The 21,412-nt window shown below is 36.9% G+C and overlaps 2 protein-coding genes across 3 annotated transcripts; one reads left to right on the plus strand and one right to left on the minus strand.

Annotated features, from left to right (window-relative positions):
- Positions 1-1,740: 1,740 nt before the first annotated feature.
- areg (amphiregulin) lies at positions 1,741-9,781 on the minus strand. 2 transcript variants are annotated; one of them, XM_077241775.1, is made up of 6 exons: positions 9,576-9,781; positions 5,719-5,892; positions 4,595-4,814; positions 4,318-4,476; positions 2,740-2,834; positions 1,741-2,277 (listed from the first exon to the last, which is right to left on the minus strand). In XM_077241775.1, the coding sequence occupies exons 1-5, from the start codon at positions 9,613-9,615 to the stop codon at positions 2,747-2,749; spliced, it is 681 nt and encodes a 226-aa protein (XP_077097890.1). In that variant the 5' UTR covers positions 9,616-9,781; the 3' UTR covers positions 1,741-2,277; positions 2,740-2,746. The 2 variants fall into 2 exon arrangements, with proteins under 2 accessions (XP_077097890.1, XP_077097891.1); XM_077241776.1 differs by having other exon boundaries at positions 4,595-4,811; positions 9,576-9,680.
- A 2,191-nt stretch (positions 9,782-11,972) lies between these two features.
- On the plus strand, positions 11,973-21,000 carry ostf1 (osteoclast stimulating factor 1). Its single transcript, XM_077241777.1, has 10 exons — positions 11,973-12,202; positions 13,712-13,758; positions 13,869-13,919; positions 14,032-14,095; positions 14,457-14,510; positions 14,592-14,699; positions 18,771-18,820; positions 19,000-19,078; positions 19,243-19,341; positions 20,392-21,000. Exons 1-10 carry the CDS (start codon positions 12,169-12,171, stop codon positions 20,448-20,450), a joined length of 645 nt encoding a protein of 214 aa, XP_077097892.1. The 5' UTR covers positions 11,973-12,168; the 3' UTR covers positions 20,451-21,000.
- The last annotated feature ends 412 nt before the right edge of the window (positions 21,001-21,412 follow it).

The raw sequence follows: 21,412 nt of genomic DNA on the forward strand, positions 1-21,412 counted from the left end.
TTTCATTGCTGCCAGGTATGGTCTACTTACCTACACTACAGGAGGAGCAGTGGCCATTTTGAGCAAAAAACCTCAAACCCCGTCACACTCAACCCTGTCACATACATTTCTCAATGTTTCAGGGTTGTGCTGTAAACTTGTGACAGACAGGGTTAAGTTTTCCACTTAATTTAAGAATAATTTTTAAATGGTTATGGTTTCAGTAAAGATACCAAAATCATGACAACTCATAATTTTGATATAAATAGAATATTTGATGTATTTGAATCTCAGGAATGACCAATATTCCAACATGAATAAGTGGGGGAAAACATATGAATCAGAGTAAAATGGCATTTCTAATTGCTTGAATTACAAATTACAACTAATCATCTGTTAAGTTTTATATCATGTAATATTTGTAAACTATTATAAAGTGCTACCGCTATATGTTCCAAGACCGTTTTTCTAATGTACCCATTAAGTGATGACATTTTTTCTGAATGTTTTCAGAACATTCAAATCGTCCAGTTTTTAAAAATGCGTTTTTTCTTTGTTATGTGAACATTGTATCAATTTTATCAAACGTTTTGCAAACGTTATGTTTGAATGTTCTCTGAAAATCTACAAGGTCCATCTATAATATTTCAGAAGAATGTTCCATTAACGATGTATTAATCAAGTTTGTGTGCCAACATTTCGATAATGTTATTAAAGGGGTCATATAATGGTACATGCACTTTTACAAGTTGATTGTACTGAAATGTGTGTTGGCAGTGCCTGTACACAACCATCATATAATGATAAAAATCCATCCAGTGTTTTTGTTTTAATCTCCTTATATGTTTTCCCCTGCCTCAAATTGAGCCGTTCGTTTTTGTGACGTCAGTAGAGCATCACAGTCCCGCCCACAGCCGGTGCCGGAAGTAAGAATTCAATACAAAATTGGCGTTATATGACCCCTTTAAAGAGAGACCACGTAACATTGAATAAACGTTACTGGAAGACAGTTTGTCCATAACTGAGAGAACCTTCTGAGAACGTTCCCTGTTCGCATGGCAAGACTTTAAAGTGATTTAGCTCTGCGTAATTAGTACATTTAGTGGTTGCACCATTAATTCATGCAGCTTCTCCTCCTGTTGTGTGCCTCTATGGATGACTGACTGTTTGAGTAAATACATCTACACTTGCTCTGCCCAAGGCTGACCTGTTTTGCCTGTACCAAAGAGAGCCGAGCGGATCAAACAATCTCACTTCCAAAATGATCTGCTTTTATTTTTGTACTATATTATCTTCCATTATGCTATGAAACATCAGCTCAAATTAGGATTAAAAATGATTGGGAGAAAGAAATTGCAGGGAGAGGCGCTCGAGACTCCACCTGAGCGGGCTTAAGGTATAACAGTGACTGCGTCGCATGTCTGCTTTCATCTGTTATTGATATAAGAAATTTCTCTTCACTTCTTTGACATAATGGCCCGGTTTCACAGACAGGGCTCAGATTAAGCCAGGATTAGGCCTTAGTTCAGTTAGAGCATTTAAGAAGCTTTTATAAAGAAAAAAAACTACATTACTGGTGTGCATCTTGAGACAAAACAATGGCAGTGACATATTTTAAGATATGCTTTCAGTTAAAACAGCTCAAATATGCATTTTAGTCTGGGACTGGACTTAAACCTTGTAACCGGGGGTTTATGTTTTATATAATAACTCACAGAAAAAGAAAAGGAAGGAAAGACGACTGAAAGAAAGATACACATCTTATGAGAGTGTCCTTTATTTAATATGTGTACATAAATATCTCATACCAAATAAACATTACTTTATTATCAAAATATACACAAATACTAAGAAAATTATATTAGTTAATAAATAGGTAAAAACAATAAGTTACAATAGGGTTTATTATGTTATTCTAGTTGCGTACCAAAATGACGCACTATACACTATGCACTTATACACTATGTACTTATGCAGTCAACCAAGTAGTGTATGGATTTTATAAGGTTATTTATTATTCAACATCTCAGTCTGATGCCCGTCCCCCTTCGCTAGGTAATTAAAGCTTCGATAGTTGAGTGTCCAACATTCCACACGTCGTTGTTGGGTTATTTAAGTGCTTCATCCAACTATTTAAAGTGCACTTTTTCATATTTTTTTTTTTTCAGTGTATAACATGCTACTCGCACTGTTTATACTATAAAACGGCATAGTGTATAAGCGTGCAAATTGAGACGCACCTTATGTGCAATATATCTGTAGTTCAATCCACACCAGTGACATCAGTGTGACTTCTACCTGAAACAAAAACAATTTTCTATAAACAACACACCGAACAACAACAAAAAAAAGTAAAATTTGGGTTTTTAGATGTTTTAATGGTAGCTTACTACACTTGGATAGTTCACCCGAAAAATGAAAATTCTGTCATCACCCTCAAGCTGTTCCAAACCTGTATGAGTCTCTTTCATTTTCTCTATTTGAGGGGAAAAAAAATACTATGGAAGTCAATGGCTACCTTCACTGTTTAATTAGCAACATTCTTCAAAATATCTTCTTTTGTGTTGAACAGAAGAAAGAAGCTTACACAACTTGAGTGCGAGTAAATGAAGACAGAATTTTAATTTTTTTGGGTGAACTATCTCTTTAAGAGAGGGCTACAGCCATAACTAGATACCTGAATATAATAGAGAAACCATAACACGGTGTCTTTGAGTCTATTTTACATTTAGCAGCCCATAAATAAAGACTTGGTCTTACTTTCTCTTCACACCATAATGTTCTTCTTCTCTAGTTTCTCCCTCTCGTTAGTGGAGCTCAGGAAAGCTGCCTGAAAGCGATGATGTGTTCTATAGCTGGAATATAAAAAAAACAAACAACAATAAATATATTTAGTACACAGTTCTCCAGAATATTCAAATCTACTTAGCTCTTATTAAATACTAATGTAATTGCTTCCCATTGTACTTGATTTAAATGTAGAATATGAATGTGGAAATGTTGAATGTAGGAATATTTGTATGTTGTTATTTCTTCTTGTATGGTGAATTTGCATTTTTTTTTTTAAATCAATTCTGACTGGGTCAATCCCGGAATCGTTAAGAACGTAAACTGCACACACTCACACCCCAAAGCCCAAACTGTAACGAACTGGAAACATACTTTTACCAAAATAAACACTTATGTAATAGCTTTAATATTTGAGTTTTCAGTATTTGTGTGTGTAATAACAAAACATCCAAATAGCTCAAACGTGCTGCGTAACTTGAGAATGAACCTCATTGGTGAACATGCTTGAGCTTCTGTTTACCACACGTTTACCACACTGATGTGTGAGTTGATAAATGTTTAAATGTGAATAAAAGCCTAAATGAAATCTGTTCATCATATAAGGCAATCGAGTCTCTTCAGAAAATTTGGACTAAACCGAGAGATTAGAGACTAGTTTTACGATCTCTTTGTGATCTTTTTGAAGCGTAAAACTGGTAGTTGTGTAGCTGTCGATGGAGGGACAGAAAGCTCTCAGATTTCATCAAAAAGATCTTCATTTGTGTTCTGAAGATGAACGAAAGTCTTACAGGTTTGGAACGACACGAGGGTGAGTAATTAATGACAGAATTTTCACTTTTGGGTGAACTATCTCCTTAATGAGCGCTGTCTTGTTTTATACATAATACATCAGGTGCCATCTAGCGTCTCAATTGTAATGTGAAAATAACTTCAGAGGACTTCATTACTGTAATATTATCATATTGGGGTCCTGATCTTAAAAGTAACGACTGGGTCATTGCATTTCTTATATATAAAAACCCTTTGGTACATAGGCTTTTGCGTAAATGCTTGAAAATAAATAGTGCTTGCTTACATTGCTTATTTTTTTCACAAAACTAAAATTTAATTGGAACGATTTTTTTTTTTAAATGGATACTGGACAATGGAGAAAGAGCATTATAAAGTGTCCAGAATACATGTGAACTCCTTCAAAAGCCTCCAAAGATACACCTCGCAAAGCTTGTGAATATCCAGTATGAGCAGATCTGGAATCTAGACACAGTAAAAGCTCAAACAGGCTATAAAGGAGATTTGTTTCCCACGTTTTGGTCGCTACATAATTTCCATACTTCCTTTTGTGTTATCTCATAGTTTTGATGGCTTAGTATGATTTACAATAATAATGATATAGAATGGGTAGGTGTGTCCAAACTGGTGCTGTGTAAATCTGTCACAATAGTTGCCTATTACATCCCAGGCGTGTTTTGTGAGTGAAAATGAATGAGTGTGTGTGGGTGAGTGTACTGAATATTCAGCCAGCGTACTCTGAATGTAGTGCGTACTTACTGCACGCAGACCATAAGCAGGATAGCTAGACAGCTGATGATTGACAGGACGACAGCCATGATGACGAGCGCGGTGTGGGTCGTTTCAGTGCTGCTCTCGTCCCGGGACGTCCCAAGAAGCTGGATCCCACAGCGTTCTCCGTCATAACCTCTCTTACATCTGAAACAAGCATACATTCAACACACAAACTGAATCCAACATTCGCCTGATATTCATTCATTTAATCTCTTTATTTGAACCCTCTGAGTGCACGTGTGTGAGATGTTGTGTCACTCACACACAGACGGGTTCTCTCAGGCCGTGGAGGTACGTGCAGTGGCCGTGGATACAGTAGTCCATGTGAGAGGTCAGGCAGGGGTCAGCGGTGGTGCTGTGGCTCCTCTGACTGGATGTGTGATTCGGCTGAACAGGAGTGATATTTTTATTCTTTTTTCGTCCTTTGTTCTTTTTGCGCCCGGACCGCTTTTGATTCTGCTCGTCTCTACTGACTTGGGCTGCTGAAAGACATAAGATACATGAGAGACTTTGATGTGTGTGAGAATATCTGCTTTCTATACTTTTATTTTATTTAATTAAAAGATTTTCATGTCATTACCATCTTTTTCACCAAATATCTCTACACTTGCTGCTTGATCAGTTTATTGAATTCATTTAAGCTAGTGCAACATTCTGTCACAACGTTTTGTTTTATTGCGTGCAATAAATTTAAGTTTGTATTATAGAAGTTTACTTTACTCATTTGCATGCCGTTAATGTAGTATTGCTGAAATTGATAAAGGGACAGGTACTGAGTGTGCAATCTATATTTTCATTTTTATTTTTATTTTAGAGTAAAATATGAACTGATCATACTTTTAGTGAGATTCACCCATAATTGTTATTATAATAAAACTGTGTATGACTACCTTTGTAGTTCATATGTGATGCATTTAATGTCCTTATTAAAATACCAAAAGGTGTTAGTTCAGGTATTAATTATAATTAGCTTAATCTAAGAATAATTGACGTCTGTGAGAGATTTTCACAAGAAAATTGACCTTTAGGTACAATATGTAACTTTTGGCCCTCTAGCGGTTGAAAACCTGGATTGATTTTGCAGAAGAACATTGATTTGGTTGTTTCGGCTCTGCGTGACTCTTTTTGCAAGCAAACTAACTACTCTTCTGTGTTTTTTTTAAACAGGTAATTCCCCAGAGGTTTGAGATTTAGCGGTAGCACTCCATGTGTCAAAGTAGCCTGACCAACTTTTCTCTATTTATAGGTATGACGAGACACACACGGGCGAGTGACGTATATACTGTAGGCCTACTCATTTTCCCACAATAAGTTGAAAATATAAAACACTTATAAAAATATATTAATATTAATATTTTTTAACAAAAAAAAAGTTACATAGTGTACCTTTAAACAAAGATGGATCATTGAACATTCCTGATGGATCCTGATCATCATCAGATTCCAAATCTTCACCCATGGCACTCTGAAGCCCCTCCCCCGATGATGACATCACGGTCACATGATCCAGCGCAGATGTGTGAGCGGCTGCTTTTCTTATAGTGAAAACTGCACTGCAAGCTGCACACATACACACACAAAATGAATCACAGTCTGTTATATCACATTAAAAGTGTAGTAACTTTTTTTTTATGAGGAATGCTGTTTCGGCCCAGTTTGCAAATAATAACAGGATCAAACACTTCATTATATTACAATGACACATTAACCTCAATTAGGGTTTTTAAATTGAGGTTAATCTTCTAATGTTGCGGTTAATGCTGAGTCATCCTGTAAACACCCCATGTATATTGCACTGAGCAAACTAGCTGTGTATGTGTGTGTGAGAGAAAAAATGAGAGTGAAAGACAAAAGCGAGTGGAAATGTTGAGGTTATGTGAGGTATTTATTGCACCTGCTGCAACTACAATACAAAATTAGAGTCCTTTATGTCTCATTTTCTTGTTTGGGCACCTTTTACCTGGTTCTTTTTTACAAAATACATAGTTTATGAACTGATCTAATAAATATAGCATTCCATTCATAATATAGCTTTCCATTCATGCTAAAATGTACAATGTAATAACATGTATGGTGTGGGGAAAAACACCTTGTTGGTGTGAGTTCTACATATTGAGCATCCTGCACATTATATGTGGGTTTGAATATGCATGTTCATTTCTACACGAAAAAAAAAGGTGTAAACCATTTTCACTCGGAAATTGCTAGTACATATCACAATTAATCACAAAGATACAGCAAGTAACACAGTGAATTAAATGTGAAGTTTTGAAGTAGAAAGACTGAAATAGTATTTTGTTGTTAAATGGCTACTCCAATAATCTGTTTTAGTTAAAGATTCAAAAAATCTTTTTTACAGTCAGTCAGTTAAAAAAGGGCAAACATGCAGCAAAAGAAGTTATTTGACATCAACATCGAAAGGTTGCTATATTGATCTCTGCAAGGAGCAAGCAATAATCCATTACTACTGAGGCTTCATATAATGTCAGATTATTCTAGAGAAATAAATTACGACAATATAAAACTAAGCCATTACTAAGCTTTTGCGACCCCTTCTGTAATGCTTTATTTAATTCAAGATACTCAGCCAGAAAAAATGTAGGCTGGAACTTGGATTTATCCATCAGGAACTAATTGAGATCAAGACAAGTGGGCGTTATAATGCAGAATGGAGTCAGACCTGATGTGAACATGGAGGACTACTCCCATCCTGAAACACAGCCAGCAGCTGTTGGCTGAAACTTAAGCCAAGGTAACGTTCTTGCATAGGTGGGGTAGTTTTGATGAAAAGATTAAGACAGGCATGTTTCTGTTTGGAATGTGCAAAAAGATGAGGAACAAGAAGGATCCATTAGATGTTCTTAGTAGCTTAGTATTTTTAGGTGCCATTGTCTGAAAAACAAATTCCACCTGCCCTGGGTGTGTGGCAATAATTGATAATAAATTGATCTAGTCTATTGAACAATAATTGCATTTTTTTAGCAATGCTATTTCATACTGCACTTATTCTGTTCTCCATCACATGAACTATTAGCATATTCCTTTAATATGCAACTATATTAAAGGTAGTGTAGGCAAGTTCGGAGAAGCTAGCAATAGCAAGCTAGCTTTGAGAGCATAAGATCCCACCCTCCCTTCAGAGCGTCTCCAAAGCACATGAACACGTCTTCAAAACACATGAACACACAGCAGAGTCTGCAAAGCATCATGAGAGAAGGTGTTAAGTTCATTCGTCTTAAACAAAAGCACATAGCATCATAATACTAATGAACGTAAACATCTTACAGAGCTCTTAATTGTACCACCTGACTGCTGCAGATTGATTTCGGCGTTGATATAGAAATGCATAAATCTGAGTCTGAGGACGTGAACAGCTCCGGGTAGAACGTCACGGGTTGCCATCTCGTAATTACGGTTATGACATGACGTGAACGCAGCATAAGCTTATTGTTTTGGTTCAGGAGGTGTCTGTCTGTCTACAGGTGTTTCTCAAATGGAAGGCTGCATATCTCGGCTGCCACGACATCAAATGTCGCTGAAGGCCATCTCAGTTTGAAGGATCCTTGAAAACCAGCCTTCGTTTCGCGTCCTTCAATCGGCCTGTTTTGAAGGATGCATCGGATTTATCCTTCGCTGCCATAAATCACCCACAATCCTTTGCACACATTCCATTTCACGGAAATAAACTGACGGAAAAGGAGTCGTTACTGAGCTTATCGCGGTTTATAATTAAATATAAGACAAAATGAATTTTTTCGTACATTAGCATAGATGTTATCTTTTGTTTTGCTGTAAATTAATCACTAACGCTAAACTGACAATAATGTAAGCCACTGGGAGACCGCAGTCGGCTGTCATTCACTGTATCGCATTAATAAAAAATATAAAGATTTGTAATACAAAGTATTTTTCAAAAATGAACGGGGCGTGAACATGTGTGAAGTAGCCATGCACTCTTACTAGACCGTCCCATTCTAGCGTTTATTTGCTGAGGCGGACTCTAGCCTACAAGCCTCAGAATGACTGGACTAGGAAAGACGCAGCCTCAATAAGATTCAGCTTTCCGTTTGAGAAACACCCTACAACTCTGCATAGTTTCATAGAGCGCACTGATGACGTGTGATGTCAGCATGAGCAGGTGTTCAGACCAAATGCAATGATTGGACGGACATTTTTACTGTGGAGACTTCCACAGTATATGTAAACATTTTTATTTTTAGACCACTTCTATTATTGATCGCTATCAGGATGTGAAGATTCTCAACCAGCATCAAAAAGTGTTCATAAATAAACGAATTTCCAATTTAAACTTTGTCGTCAAATTTTTAGCTTTCTTTCGAATGAATACTTTGATATTTGGTAATTCAATGACATTTTAAAGTGGCGTATTTGCCCTTTTATCACAGGCATGATCTGGCGACTGCTGCAGTCAAACAAGTCTGCACCGAGAATGTGAGTAAATCTGTACACTCCTACAGACTGGAATTGTCAAAGAAATTCCTCACCTAGAAACACACACACACACACCTATTATTGTGTTCCGGGATGACCTTTCAAACGTTATTTCAGAAAGCTAAATATATATTTAACACAGCAGTGTGACGCCCTACTCCTCTGTCCTTTGCAATGAACAATAAGCGCTTTGTGACGTTGAACATGACAACAGACAGCCGAGATTTAAAATGTGTGGCATTTTGGCATACACCTATATGGGAAAAGCCGGAGCTCACAGCTATTCATAGGCATGTTACTACAAGCAGAATCAATTTCTCACAGCCCAGCCTGTCTGGAGACATAAACACACTATCTATACTTCACTCAGCTAGAGGTTTCTGCTAGTTTTGGAGGAAGTTTACTATCCTAGAGTCAAGTCAAAGTGAAAATCAAATACAGTGAGTAAGTAAGTAAATAAATAAATGCCCCAAATTTACACTGAGCATGGAAGAGCACTGAATCATTTCTCATGATTTTTCCAGTTGTTACTTTCAGGGATTTAAAAAAATAAATCTTTTATAGGATTTGCAATCAAAAGGAATCATTTTTAAGCAATTAAATATTTTACCACAAAGCATAATTAAGACATATGTTCACACACACAAACAAAACATAACATTTTATGATTTGATTCCTTTTTAAGGACTGGAAAGCTCAATTTATTTGTTTGTTTGTAATTTTTCCATTGCCGCGTCAACTCAACACTTAGGCTGACAGGTCAAGAATAGGATGGAGAAAACTAAACTCACCGACACAGAGCAGCAGAGAGGAGAGGAGCTGTAGGTTCATGGCAGCTGACAGCTGAGTTCCGTGTTGAGTTTCTGTTTGTCATGTACTTATCGTTCAGGAGGAGCTTTTATAGGGAGGTTTCCCTTCGCACAATTCAGAGATAATGTGTGTGTTTGTGTTAGTGCGTGTTTTGTAGGCGCCTTTTGTAAGGTAAATGATTGACGACAGTCCATCTGTTGAATTCATCCAATGGTCATTCATACACAGGGCATTATTTACCATTCATTTTCCATTTCACGTCACTGATGCTGAATGTTTTTACCTCCACTGTATTATGCTGTTGAGATTCGAATGGGATATTAAAAATACTTCTAAATAAGTAAACATGCAAATGATTAATGTTTCTTTTTTATTTTTATGCTCAAATGTGATAATGACTTTACATGCAGTTTTGGGACACAGAGTCACTGGAATTGAATTTGGCCATGGAATATTTGGGATGGAATATGAGATGCATCACGTCTGGAATAAAAAGAATGAAAAGAATGAGACATTTGGGAAAAATGCAATGAACAGATAGAGAGAAGCCAAAATACCACCAGTACACATACTTGTTCAGTGGAAGTAGCTGAACACGGCTTCATGGGTCATTAATTATGATTGCTGTCCCTGTAATTTGAGGCCCAAAAAATTACGGAGGTACGTTAGCTGTAGGAACGACCCGTTTCTTTGAGATTGCCATTATTAAACGTGTTTGTGCATCTTAAATTCTGTTTCAGCCGCCTGCCATGCAACATGTCCCTCACATCTGCATGGTAATGAGTTTCAGAACGGCTCAAAAGGAAGAGAAACACAGCTAATGACCCTGAACCGTTAACACATGCAGAACAAACTTAGCACTAAAGACCTCATTAAATACTAACCAGAATTTAAATCAGAGTAAAAGACGTTTTAAGGCACTATTGGATTTATAAAGCAGACGTTTCCTTACGTTCAACAGTCAACTAAAAGCAATGCATTTGCTACTGCACTGTGCTAGTATAGCTATACACTGCCCGGTTTGGATTGAAACTGAAACAAAATGCATAAGAGTCTATGATTAGATTAATTTTTCTATCATGTTATATGTTTGGCAACAGTTCTTCTAACCCTAATTGATGGAGTGTGTAGCTTTTCATTTCTTAAACAACCATGTAAGACACATCATGGCCATATTCCAGGATGACAATGTCAAGATTCATCAAACGAATGATAACATCAAACATCTGTTTCTGGCTAAAAATAGAAAACAGACAGGTCTGCTATGGGAAATGCTATCATTTTTAAAACAGAAATGAGTAACAGCAGGAGACATACTATTTTGAGGCAGCTCCTTAAAACTTTGCCTGCAATGTAAACCAACTTGTTGGTGCAGCCCACTGTTATGTGTGTCCTCAAATATGACACAAAAGTTAGATTAGAGCATAGAGGCGTTCCACTGGTATAAATGTACCACAAAAAAAGTAATAAAAATAAAACAATAAAATGTGGTGTCTGTGCAAATTGTTTTGCAGAGCCTTTTTCCCAGTACACAAATCTGAACTTTTTTCAGCTATTGTTAAGTATATAAGGGTAAGATGCCATCATTGCCATGCATTATCATCCTGCACATGCTAAAATTATATCTAAGTAGGCCTATGTTACAATTTAAAGGTAAATCCTGATTGTTTCACCATCTTATAGCCTACCGTTTTTTTTATTTATTCTTATTTTTATTTGTTGGTTGTTTTTACTATCTTGGTAATACTTTAAATGACCACTGTTGAGCCATGTAGTCTCAAAAAGTCAAGTTGTGTTAAGTCCATCTTGGCAATATTGTTGTTTTATTGTCTATACTCATGTTAATGTTTATTGTGTAAGTGATTAATGTTTTTTAATTTTATTAATAAAGTCTTATAAAGTGTAACTAATGTTTTAGGTTAATCCCCAAATATAAGACTCTCATCATCAAAACCCAATCAGTCAGTTCTATTGAAATCATTACACAACTAAAGCCACCGAAATATACATGTTATTGGTGACAACAAAACAGAGATTTCCCGTATTGCGACAACAGTAAATGAAACAATTATTTCCTTATGTTTGCAGTTTTGTGAGTATTTTTAGTCCTGGACAACAAAAATCATTATTGAAATGATACATATTATAATAGGTCTAGGCTGTTAGAATATCTATCACTGCCAAATGGTTTTTAATTTTGATTTGTTGCACATAAATTTAAATCGAAGTTTGAGCTAATTTCAGATGCATTTTATTTCCTGAATCCATAAAAGTAACATGGTTTGGATAAGCAACATTGGCATTTCGTTGGAAACTATGGTTACCATAGTAGTACACTTTTCATTGGGTCATAGATCAGTGGGCAGTTACGGAATTTCAGACTATTGACAGCGCGCATGCGCAGTACAACTTTTCCGCATTGGGCTCCTTCACGCTTCCTCATTGACAGCGCCTAAAGGAAGAAAGCAGCGTTGCCCTGTTTCATTTGCAGTTTTATACCGCTTTTACGTAACGTTACTATTTTAATCTTAAATAACTCGGAAGACTTCTTTAAAAGTGTTGGAAAGTTTAGAAATGTCAAAGCCTCCCCCCAAACCAGCTAAACCAGGTAAGAGGTGCGCGTGGAGGAAAACGCCTCGGCAAACCTACTAAAGTTTCATTATATATTCAAATAGTTTTGCGTTGTTTCGTTGTTTGATCGCTATACAAACACTCGGACATTCGATTTCATACAATGAAATCTATAGAAGAGCATGCAATTCTATGTCTTAGTGAACTTTCTCCTGCGGGTGGAGTTTGGCGTTTCTCCAGCGCAACGCAAGGCAACTTTCTTTGCGCTTTTAGGGTTTTCAAACGATTGTTAACATGCGTAAAACCACCACCACATCTAGCTTCATTGTTCAATGAAAAGTCATAAAGAGTGAAACGACTGTCCACAGATGGCAGGATTGTGTTTGGAAAGAGAAAATCACTCACGCCAGCCATTATCTGTATTTCAAAACTAGTGGTCCGACTAGCAACAAGAATACGCATTTGGTTAACGTAGACACACACTGCATTTTTGTGCGTAATCGGTGCTTTCTAAGTCGACCGAGCCAAAAAAAAAAAAAAGATGCACAAATTGTAGTCTAGATAGTTTGCTCAACGGTTTTGAGTCACTGCCATTGACTTGCAGTGACCAGTTACTTCCCTAAATGAAAGGGCAGCTTTACTATGCTTAGTGTGCAAAATAACACGACATCAGGACTGGCGATTTCAGCTGATGTTGTGCACTCTGTCAGTCAGAGATAAGTGCTGTAGGAAGACGTAAACTAACATTGTCTGTTCACAAATGATACAAACCAGATTTTTGACAACAAAATCTTCAGACTACAGAACTTAAATATAAGGTGCATATGACTTATTATTATTAATGCAGTTATTTTATGGAAAATCATTTGAATGTTCTAAGTAGCCACATTTATTTTGATTTAAGTTGAAAACTGAATATTAGATGCTTATTGGTCTCTAGCTGTACAGTAGGATGTCCTCTTAGTAGTTTACTCCGTATTTGGGTCTGCGAGGTCCACCATGCAAATTTTACCATTTGCGTAGGATGGAATATTTGGATATTTAACATATAATGTTTAGAAGTTGCCAAGGCTCCCAGAGTGTTTCCATTCCAGAGCCTGATCTGAAGGGAGTTTGGGAGAAGCCGGTTGGATCCCACAACTTTTGGTTGTTACAGGCCGAATGGAAATACCTCTGCAGCCAGGAAAGGCCCTTTGTTGGGCTTATAATGGTTTGTTTATTTATATATTTTGGCCTCAGGGCTTGGGTTCCTCTGGCTCAGAGGCATACACACGTTTCTGTGTCATGTGGTTTGCCCTGCATTTGAGCTACGTTTAGTTCTCAATCTGATATTACCTGGCTGTAGATGTGATGGTGTTTTGCATATGGATGGGCTGATCGGTGAAGATAAGGATTTAACAGATGAAGACTGTTTTACCTGTAAACAGTTGCGCTGGACCTAAAATGTGTATAAAATGCTTCAGTGTACAATTATCAGATTTCCTGTATATTATCATTTGAAATATAGAATTAACATCTATATGTATGTTATGTGTGTTTTAAACAGGTCAGGTCAAGGTGTTCAGGGCTTTATTCACCTTTGACCCAAGGACCGTGAGTTTTATTCTTTCAACCTAATTGGACCTATTTCCCTTTATTTGGGTTTTTTGATTGTTCTAGCTATACTGGATTGAGCTCATCACGTATATTTTCCTCTTTTTCAGCCAGATGAACTGTACTTTGAGGAAGGTGACATTCTGTACATCTCAGATACCGTACGTTTATGATCTCTCTTGCTACTGTTTGGAAGTACTGATACTTCCTCCTGTCATTATGCAGATATTCATGACTTCATGATGTTCTAGTGATTTCTGGGTTTATTTTCAGAGTGACAGTAACTGGTGGAAAGGGACATGCAGGGGAAGGACTGGTCTTATTCCCAGTAATTATGGTAAGGAAAGCAAGTGGCAAACTAAATCCTTTACTAGTACACCTGAAATAATTTTTTGCTTTTGTTAAACGTTAAACAAAATGTGTATAATATGTGATGTTTACAGACTTTTATGATGACGGGAAAGTTTTATGGTGTAACTATTACTATTGTGCATATACTTGGGGTTAGGGATTGGAACGAATCCCAGCCTTAAGTATGAAATCTTTTCATGTGTTATTATTATTTATAAGTGAACAGACTTTTTCCTGGCAGAATATAAAAAGGGTGAAAATATGATGTAGTCTCAAGGCATTGCCATTGGTATACATGCATCTTTCAGAGTATCATTCTTGTGTTGATGGGATTTGTCTTTTCTCAGTGGCTGAACAAGCAGAGTCCATTGACAACCCCATGCATGAAGCAGCCAAGCGAGGTACACAAATACAGACCCATCTAGCATTTTGTTTGTTTGTTAACATGGTGAAACAATCAAATGTGTTGTGTGTTAATGCAGGTAATCTGAGCTGGCTCAGAGAGTGTTTGGATAATAAGGTTGGCATCAACGGACTGGACAAAGCAGGGAACACCGCTCTCTACTGGGCCTGTCATGGAGGGCATAAAGGTAAAGGATGCACACATTGGTAAAAACATATGCTTTGACTATTTTCAAATGCTAATATCTGAGGAGCAGCAGTAGCGCCATGGCTCCAGACTGCAACCAAACCTGCCGTGCCACCACCACGTTGCCCAACTGACAAGAGCTGCCATGAGCTCTCATATTCATGTTGAATATATTCATGTTGAAAAGCTCTCATATTCATGTTGAATATGAGAAACTGCAAACGAAACGAAACTACGCTAATCGTTTGAGGTGGGCGGACTGTTTAGGCATAAAAAAAAAATTTGTTTGGTTCCGGTTTCCGACTGACCCTGTCAATTTATGTGCGACCCAAATTTATTTTATGAGCTTGGGGAAGAAATAATACAAATTAAATAAATACACAAATAAATAACTTTGAGGCGAACTATAATTTATGTTTTTGTACAGCACCGTATTTGTATAGCCTGTTGTCCTCCAGCAATGCTAACAAACGAGGCAGCCACGAGCGTTCACACATCGTTGTTGTCATGTAGATGCACTGCTGCGCTTGTGACAGGGCGCATGAACTGAACGAGCAGAGATAGAGATAGAGAGAGAGTCCCGGTCGCGCGCACGCGCTCTCTCTGCGGAGCCAGGTGAAAGTATAGGCTTCACCGTCTCAAAACTAAGCACTGTCTTGCTCTCTCTCCCTCGCACATATTAATGAAAATAAATCGACACGATGGCAAGGTCGGAAGACTAAAGTTTAATGTGGAGCATTCGGAGATTTATTTTTTCCTGAATTACCGCTGGGTGGGAATTGTGCTAAAATACGTTGCCTTATCTTCTCTGAAAGGCGTTCATCACATTCAGCTGACAAATAAACCACACTTTAAATAAACGAAAAAACCATCCAGTGATGAAATGTTTTCTGTGATGACACAAATCTTGTGGTATGTCCTAACCGCCGGGATAATCACACAACGCGCACACGTCCGATAATGACACGTCTAATTCGCGAACTAATGACTCATTTGAACCGATTCGTTTTAATGAATGGTTAAAACAACTGATCTTTCCAACACTGAACTCACGAGACGTCTGAATCGGTGTATAACTAATCGGAAACACTTTACAATAAGGCAACCCCGTTTGCCCCCGCGCACACATTTAAAATCAGCGTGTGTGTGTGTAACATGTTGGGACACACAAGGTGGTAGAGTACATGTACATGTAGGCTGTTATGAAAAAATAGAGTAGCTTATCAATCGCTACTGTAAATAAAAATAAAAAATAATAATAATTTCCTTCCTATCCCTTGCTGCCACTAAAAAAATAAAAAAATAAAATAAAATAAAAAGTCCCTACCGACCCATGACCTCAACTGACAACCAACCGGAACCAAACTTTTTTTTTTTTTACGCCTTATCAGCTCGGAGCAATAATAATGAAACGTGTTATTATTACCCGTTTCTATATATTAATTTAAATGTTGCACATAATAAATAGGCCTAATCAAAAACCACAAACATGACCATTGTAATTAAAAATAAAATTTCGTTATATTGCAAACAGATGAAAAAATTGCGTTGCTTTGAATATCTCATGCATTGTCGGAGTTATATTGGCTATATTGGGAGCGTTATACTTTGCTTTAGGTTAAAAAAAAAAAATACCCAATTAAAATTTTTAATGACTTTCTGTCTCTAAATAAATAAAGCTGTCATTTTTATTTGGTAAACGAACTCGAAAACCAAAAAGGACGAGGAAAAATTTTTTTTTTTGCTTATGCAGGACGAAACTAGTTTTTAATTCCTAATTTTAGACAAATAACAAATATATTATAGTTTTAATACAAGTTTTAAAACAGCGCTACACGTAATTAGGAAATTAAACTTCTCATCATTAAATCAGGCGACACCGCCAAAAAAAAAGAAAAAGAAACATTGGACCTTATGAAAAACAAATAGGCAAGACACCTTGCTATAACATCAACATGCATTCACCATTCTTACAATCACCAATTTGGGTTCTGTTCTGTTCAGTTGTATTTAACATTTCTCCGCTCGAAACGAAATTTGTTTCAAACACAGATGCGATAAGAACAGTGTGGAAATTATTAGCAACACTGACATAACAGCAAAGTTAATGTTTTATGGTCGTTTAAGCTCAAACTAACCAAGGTAAAACCTTTAACGTTTCAATCGTTAAAAAATCGCAGGCTATCATTAGATAAAGTGCAGCCGAACTCAACACTACTTGTGTTGATGGTGTATGTTCGTAGTGTTGTCTCCGGCGGGGCGTGTTGGGGGTGGGGCTTGGGTAGACGATATAACCAGATATCGCAATATTTTTTAAGGCGATTATCGATAAAATGTTTTTACATATCCCCCAGCCCTACTCCAGCTTTCATATCAAACAGCGCTGATGTGGAAATCGAAAGAAAAATTGTGCCAGGAATGAACAAGTTATAGAAGGCTTTTCAATCAACAAACATTTGCCGTAGATTTAATGTAGCAACGTAACTGAAACTAGGCCTGTCGTGATAATCAATGAATCAATTAATCGCACGCTAAAAAAAATGAGCTCGATAATTTTTCTGGCCTGCGATAATTTCCATTTGCATGCTTGTTTGTTTTCCTCGTCTCTCTCTCTCTCTACCAAAGAGACTGGATGACAATATCAATGCTGACCGCCACACATTGATTTTCGAATGTTCTTTTTAATTATTATTGTGTTTTTTTTACTGAGCCTATTTACAATCGTATTTGATTGCAGAGCGCCGTAGTGCAAGCACTACCTCTCGCTTGTTCCTCTCTCTCTCTCGCGCGCGCGCGCACTCTCTACCTCATGTGGCGCCGTCTAGGGCTTAAATCAAACTTCATTCACGCACACATATGAAACACTTGCATACACATTAAGTAGTCAAACATACATGTATACTGCTGAATGCTCAAACAAATACATATGAAATGCACAACAACACACCTAAAGTCGCTCACGCATATACACGCAAACTCACACACGAGATGAGCGCACACACAAACTCTCCACACACATAGCCTACTCATATGAGACACGCGTGCGCACACAAACTCTCCACGCACATACTCATGAGACACGAGCGCGCACAAACACACACAACTCAATGAGACGGAGCACACACACAAACTCTCCGCGCACATACTCATATGAGACGCGAGCGCGCACAAACACACACAAACTGAATGAGACGGAGCACACACACAAACTCTCCACGCACATACTCATATGAGACGCGAGCGCGCACAAACACACACAAACTCAATGAGACGGAGCACACACACAAACTCTCCACGCACATACTCATGAGACACGAGCGCGCACAAACACACACAACTCAATGAGACGGAGCACACACACAAACTCTCCGCGCACATACTCATATGAGACGCATGCTCACATAGTACATGATGCATAAGATTCTCAGTGGAAGTCACACATTGGTAAGTGCATTTTTTGTTAACAGAGACAGAGTCCATTGCTTTTATTGTTTTTGGTTGTTTTGTTCATTTAAATAGTCTTTAGAAATAAGTTTATTGATCTTTGGAAAGGTGTACCTGCATTATTATGCCATTATCATTATTTTAGATAAAAATGGTCTCAGAACGACAATGTTATCGTTTATTATCAATATTATCGTTTATCGCAATAATTTCTTGGACAATTTATCGTCCAGCAAAATTTGTTATAGTGACAGGCCTAACTGAAACCGTGGTATTGTGGCAGAAATAGACAAATGTTTTAATACATTATTCATCTCAGGATACGTACTACCTTTTAAGAGTGAAATTCCAGCACTTTTTCCAGCACTTAAAAGCTCTAAATATGATCAATATTTAATGTGATGATTTGGAAAACTAAAACTTTGTGTCAAATAAACACTAATCTAGAAAGTCTTTTTGCATGTTACTGTTGTTAATAAAAGTTGCTACTGCTCTCAAATGTTAGTCTGGAGCACACAAGTTTACCCCAAATAGGAATAACATTTTGTCTAATAATGGCACATAAAAGCACCATAAATATATGTTATGCAAACAAATGAGTCAAATTACTAAAACCGTTTGTTCTTAGATGTGGTGGAGATTCTGCTGAGTCAGCCGAACTGTGAGCTCAATCAGCAGGTAAGTCTAATGTCAAATCACTGTTCTTCAGATCAAAGTCGTTTCATTTCAATTTGTCAATATGCACAATGAGATCAGCTTACAAATGTGATAGCAAAATATTTTTTTCAGAAATGGAACCAATGCTGAATTATCTTTATTTTTGACTCAATGTATTAATTAAATGACATGTGCAACAGAATAAACTGGGAGACACGGCTCTACACGCAGCTGCCTGGAAGGGTTATTCAGATATAGTTGAGATGTTGCTCAATAAAAGTGAGTAAATACGATTTTCTTCGAGAAGTTTTACTACAAGTGATCTAATTTTGTTGCGATACATGTTTGTAATATATCAAGTACCAAGTTGTGATGTTTTTTTTCTTCCTATCTGCAGCTGCATGTTGAATATTGTTTATATTGCGTCTGTGTTCATATTGTAGATGCCGGGACAGATGTCCTCAACAACGAGAAAAAGACAGCTCTGGAAATGGCCACCAATGCACAATGTGCCTCTCTGCTGAAGAGGAAACTGGGAGGAGGTGAGTCAAAATGCGTCTCCTTTCAGTTACCTCCTTTAACTGTCACCCCCCCCCCCCTTTTTTTGCATAGACATAAAAATCACCATCCAAACTTAAATGGTTGTAATTCAAGAATGCTTTGGAATATAGACCTATGGTTGGTCTTGTTTTAAAGAAGACATTTGCCAGATTATTGTGAAACAGAAAAAAACGTATATAAGTTAGTTTATGAACATGTGCAGTATAAAAATATAATATTAATGTTTTATATAAAATATATATACGGTATTACAAAATATATTTTACTCTAAAACTGCAAGAAAATGAAAGCCAAAAATCGGAACAATTTGTGTTCCAAATTTTAGGTTGATATCTCAAGAAATGTAGCTTTCAGTGAGGTTTGATTTGGGCGCAGTACCAAACTGTTTCACTAGATGAACACCAGACTCCATTACTGACCATACAAGGGCGCCTCCATTTTCGTATGTTTTGAGTGATCTGAACCATGTATTTCCATAATTTTCATATGTTTTATGAATTAGACATCCTATTCAGAAGTAGTATGGGTGGTTTGGCAGTATTTGAATTTGAATTCAACCTCTAATAAATGCATAAAAAGACCACATATGTGCGTTAAAGCTCGCAGCCGCATCACAAATCGAGAATCCTTAATATTTTTCTTTATATTTAAAACATTTTCAGACCTTTTTTTCTCATAAAATTTAATTGGTGTTATCTTTTGAACTCTTGGCATGAAAACAAACTGAGGTTTCTACCAATCTTTCATGATTTTTCATCTTTATTGCCTAACTATGGGCCTAACTATGAAATATTCTTGCTGCAAATTGCTGCTCCTCTGTAATTTTATTTTAGAAAACAACTAGAGATTGTAAAATTGTCAAATGATATATCGTTTGCCAATATTACTTTAGGTTTTTACTAAGATATTATTGTTTTAAATGTATAATGACAAACGTCACACCTGTGGGACGGTGACAGTAAAGGGAAGATATCACTTTCTATGAGAACGATTCACACAACTGTCTGTCTGTCTGTCTGTTGGGTTTACAGTGATTCTGCGCACCCACAGTAATGCAGAGGAGTATCTCGATGATGAAGACTCCGACTGAGAGAAGAGCAGCACTAATGAAGTCCATTCATTCCTACATTCATTCCAGCACAAACCATCACATGTATATAGTTCAGATATCTGTGCGAGAAACATTACTTACAAAGGTTGGGAGGATAGGAAAGCTGGTTGCTGTTGTCTGATTGTCTCAACTTTCTTCTTTATTCCAGTTCATTGTTAAAGTATTGCAGTACTTGTCTGTTCAGTACATGTTTAGGATGGACACAGTGAACATTTGTTCTTCTATTTGCTGCTCCTCTCTCAACTGTATTTATTCTGTAGAACTGTCTTTATGATTTTAAAATGCCGCCTTTAATAGGGAGATCTCCCAGAACATCGCAAAGCCCTGGGTCTTTTTATTCCAATAGTTTTATGCCCGTTGTATGTGGGTAAGTGTGTGTGTGTGTCCCAGAGCATTTTACCTTTTTAATTGTGTTTGTGTGTATGTGTATCGAGATGTTCTTGATGATAGAGTGGCATGTAAATCCAAACATTACAACTATGCGAATAAATCAGTGGCCTTTGCTTGATAAGCAAGTCCCAAGCTTGGAGCTTGAATGCATAGTTATTTGAAACTGCTCTTTTGATATTGTGTGTATTCATTTAGCCTTATTTTCTTAGGTTAAAAAATGGTAGTTAACTTGAGGGACAAGCTTTTTCAATATCAAGATTTATTTTACAAGTTTAGATGCTGCCATTTCAAAGTATTTCACCACTTTTAATAAAAAAATTGTATATAAAGGCATACTAGCATTCAATCTTACTCTCCAAATTGTATGATTAAACTGAGGATGCTGAATGATAATAAAAAATGATTAATCAAAATTACAGATCTTTCTATATTTTTAACATGTTATAAGTCTAATATATATATATTTAGACATGTTAGTTCAACTACCCTCAAACCTAGTTCCAATTAAAGTTATTCAGATACCTTAAAAACAAGTGTTTTCATTATGTAGT

This window comes from Siphateles boraxobius, unplaced genomic scaffold (assembly GCF_051911475.1).
Source record: "Siphateles boraxobius isolate OS27281-9 unplaced genomic scaffold, OSU_SipBor_1 24, whole genome shotgun sequence".
In the NCBI taxonomy this organism is placed as follows: domain Eukaryota; kingdom Metazoa; phylum Chordata; class Actinopteri; order Cypriniformes; family Leuciscidae; genus Siphateles; species Siphateles boraxobius.

Excerpts from the sequence above, each read along its gene's own strand:
- areg (XM_077241775.1), bottom strand. The coding sequence starts at position 9,615 with ATGAACCTACAGCTCCTCTCCTCTCTGCTGCTCTGTGTCG. Across the intron at positions 4,815-5,718 it reads TGATCCATCTTTGTTTAAAG|CAGCCCAAGTCAGTAGAGAC; the intron begins GTACACTATGTA and ends TATGTCTTTCAG. Across the intron at positions 4,477-4,594 it reads CTGAGAGAACCCGTCTGTGT|ATGTAAGAGAGGTTATGACG; the intron begins GTGAGTGACACA and ends TGCTTGTTTCAG.
- ostf1 (XM_077241777.1), top strand. The coding sequence starts at position 12,169 with ATGTCAAAGCCTCCCCCCAAACCAGCTAAACCAG. Across the intron at positions 13,759-13,868 it reads TCACCTTTGACCCAAGGACC|CCAGATGAACTGTACTTTGA; the intron begins GTGAGTTTTATT and ends CCTCTTTTTCAG. Across the intron at positions 14,700-18,770 it reads CTGTCATGGAGGGCATAAAG|ATGTGGTGGAGATTCTGCTG; the intron begins GTAAAGGATGCA and ends GTTTGTTCTTAG.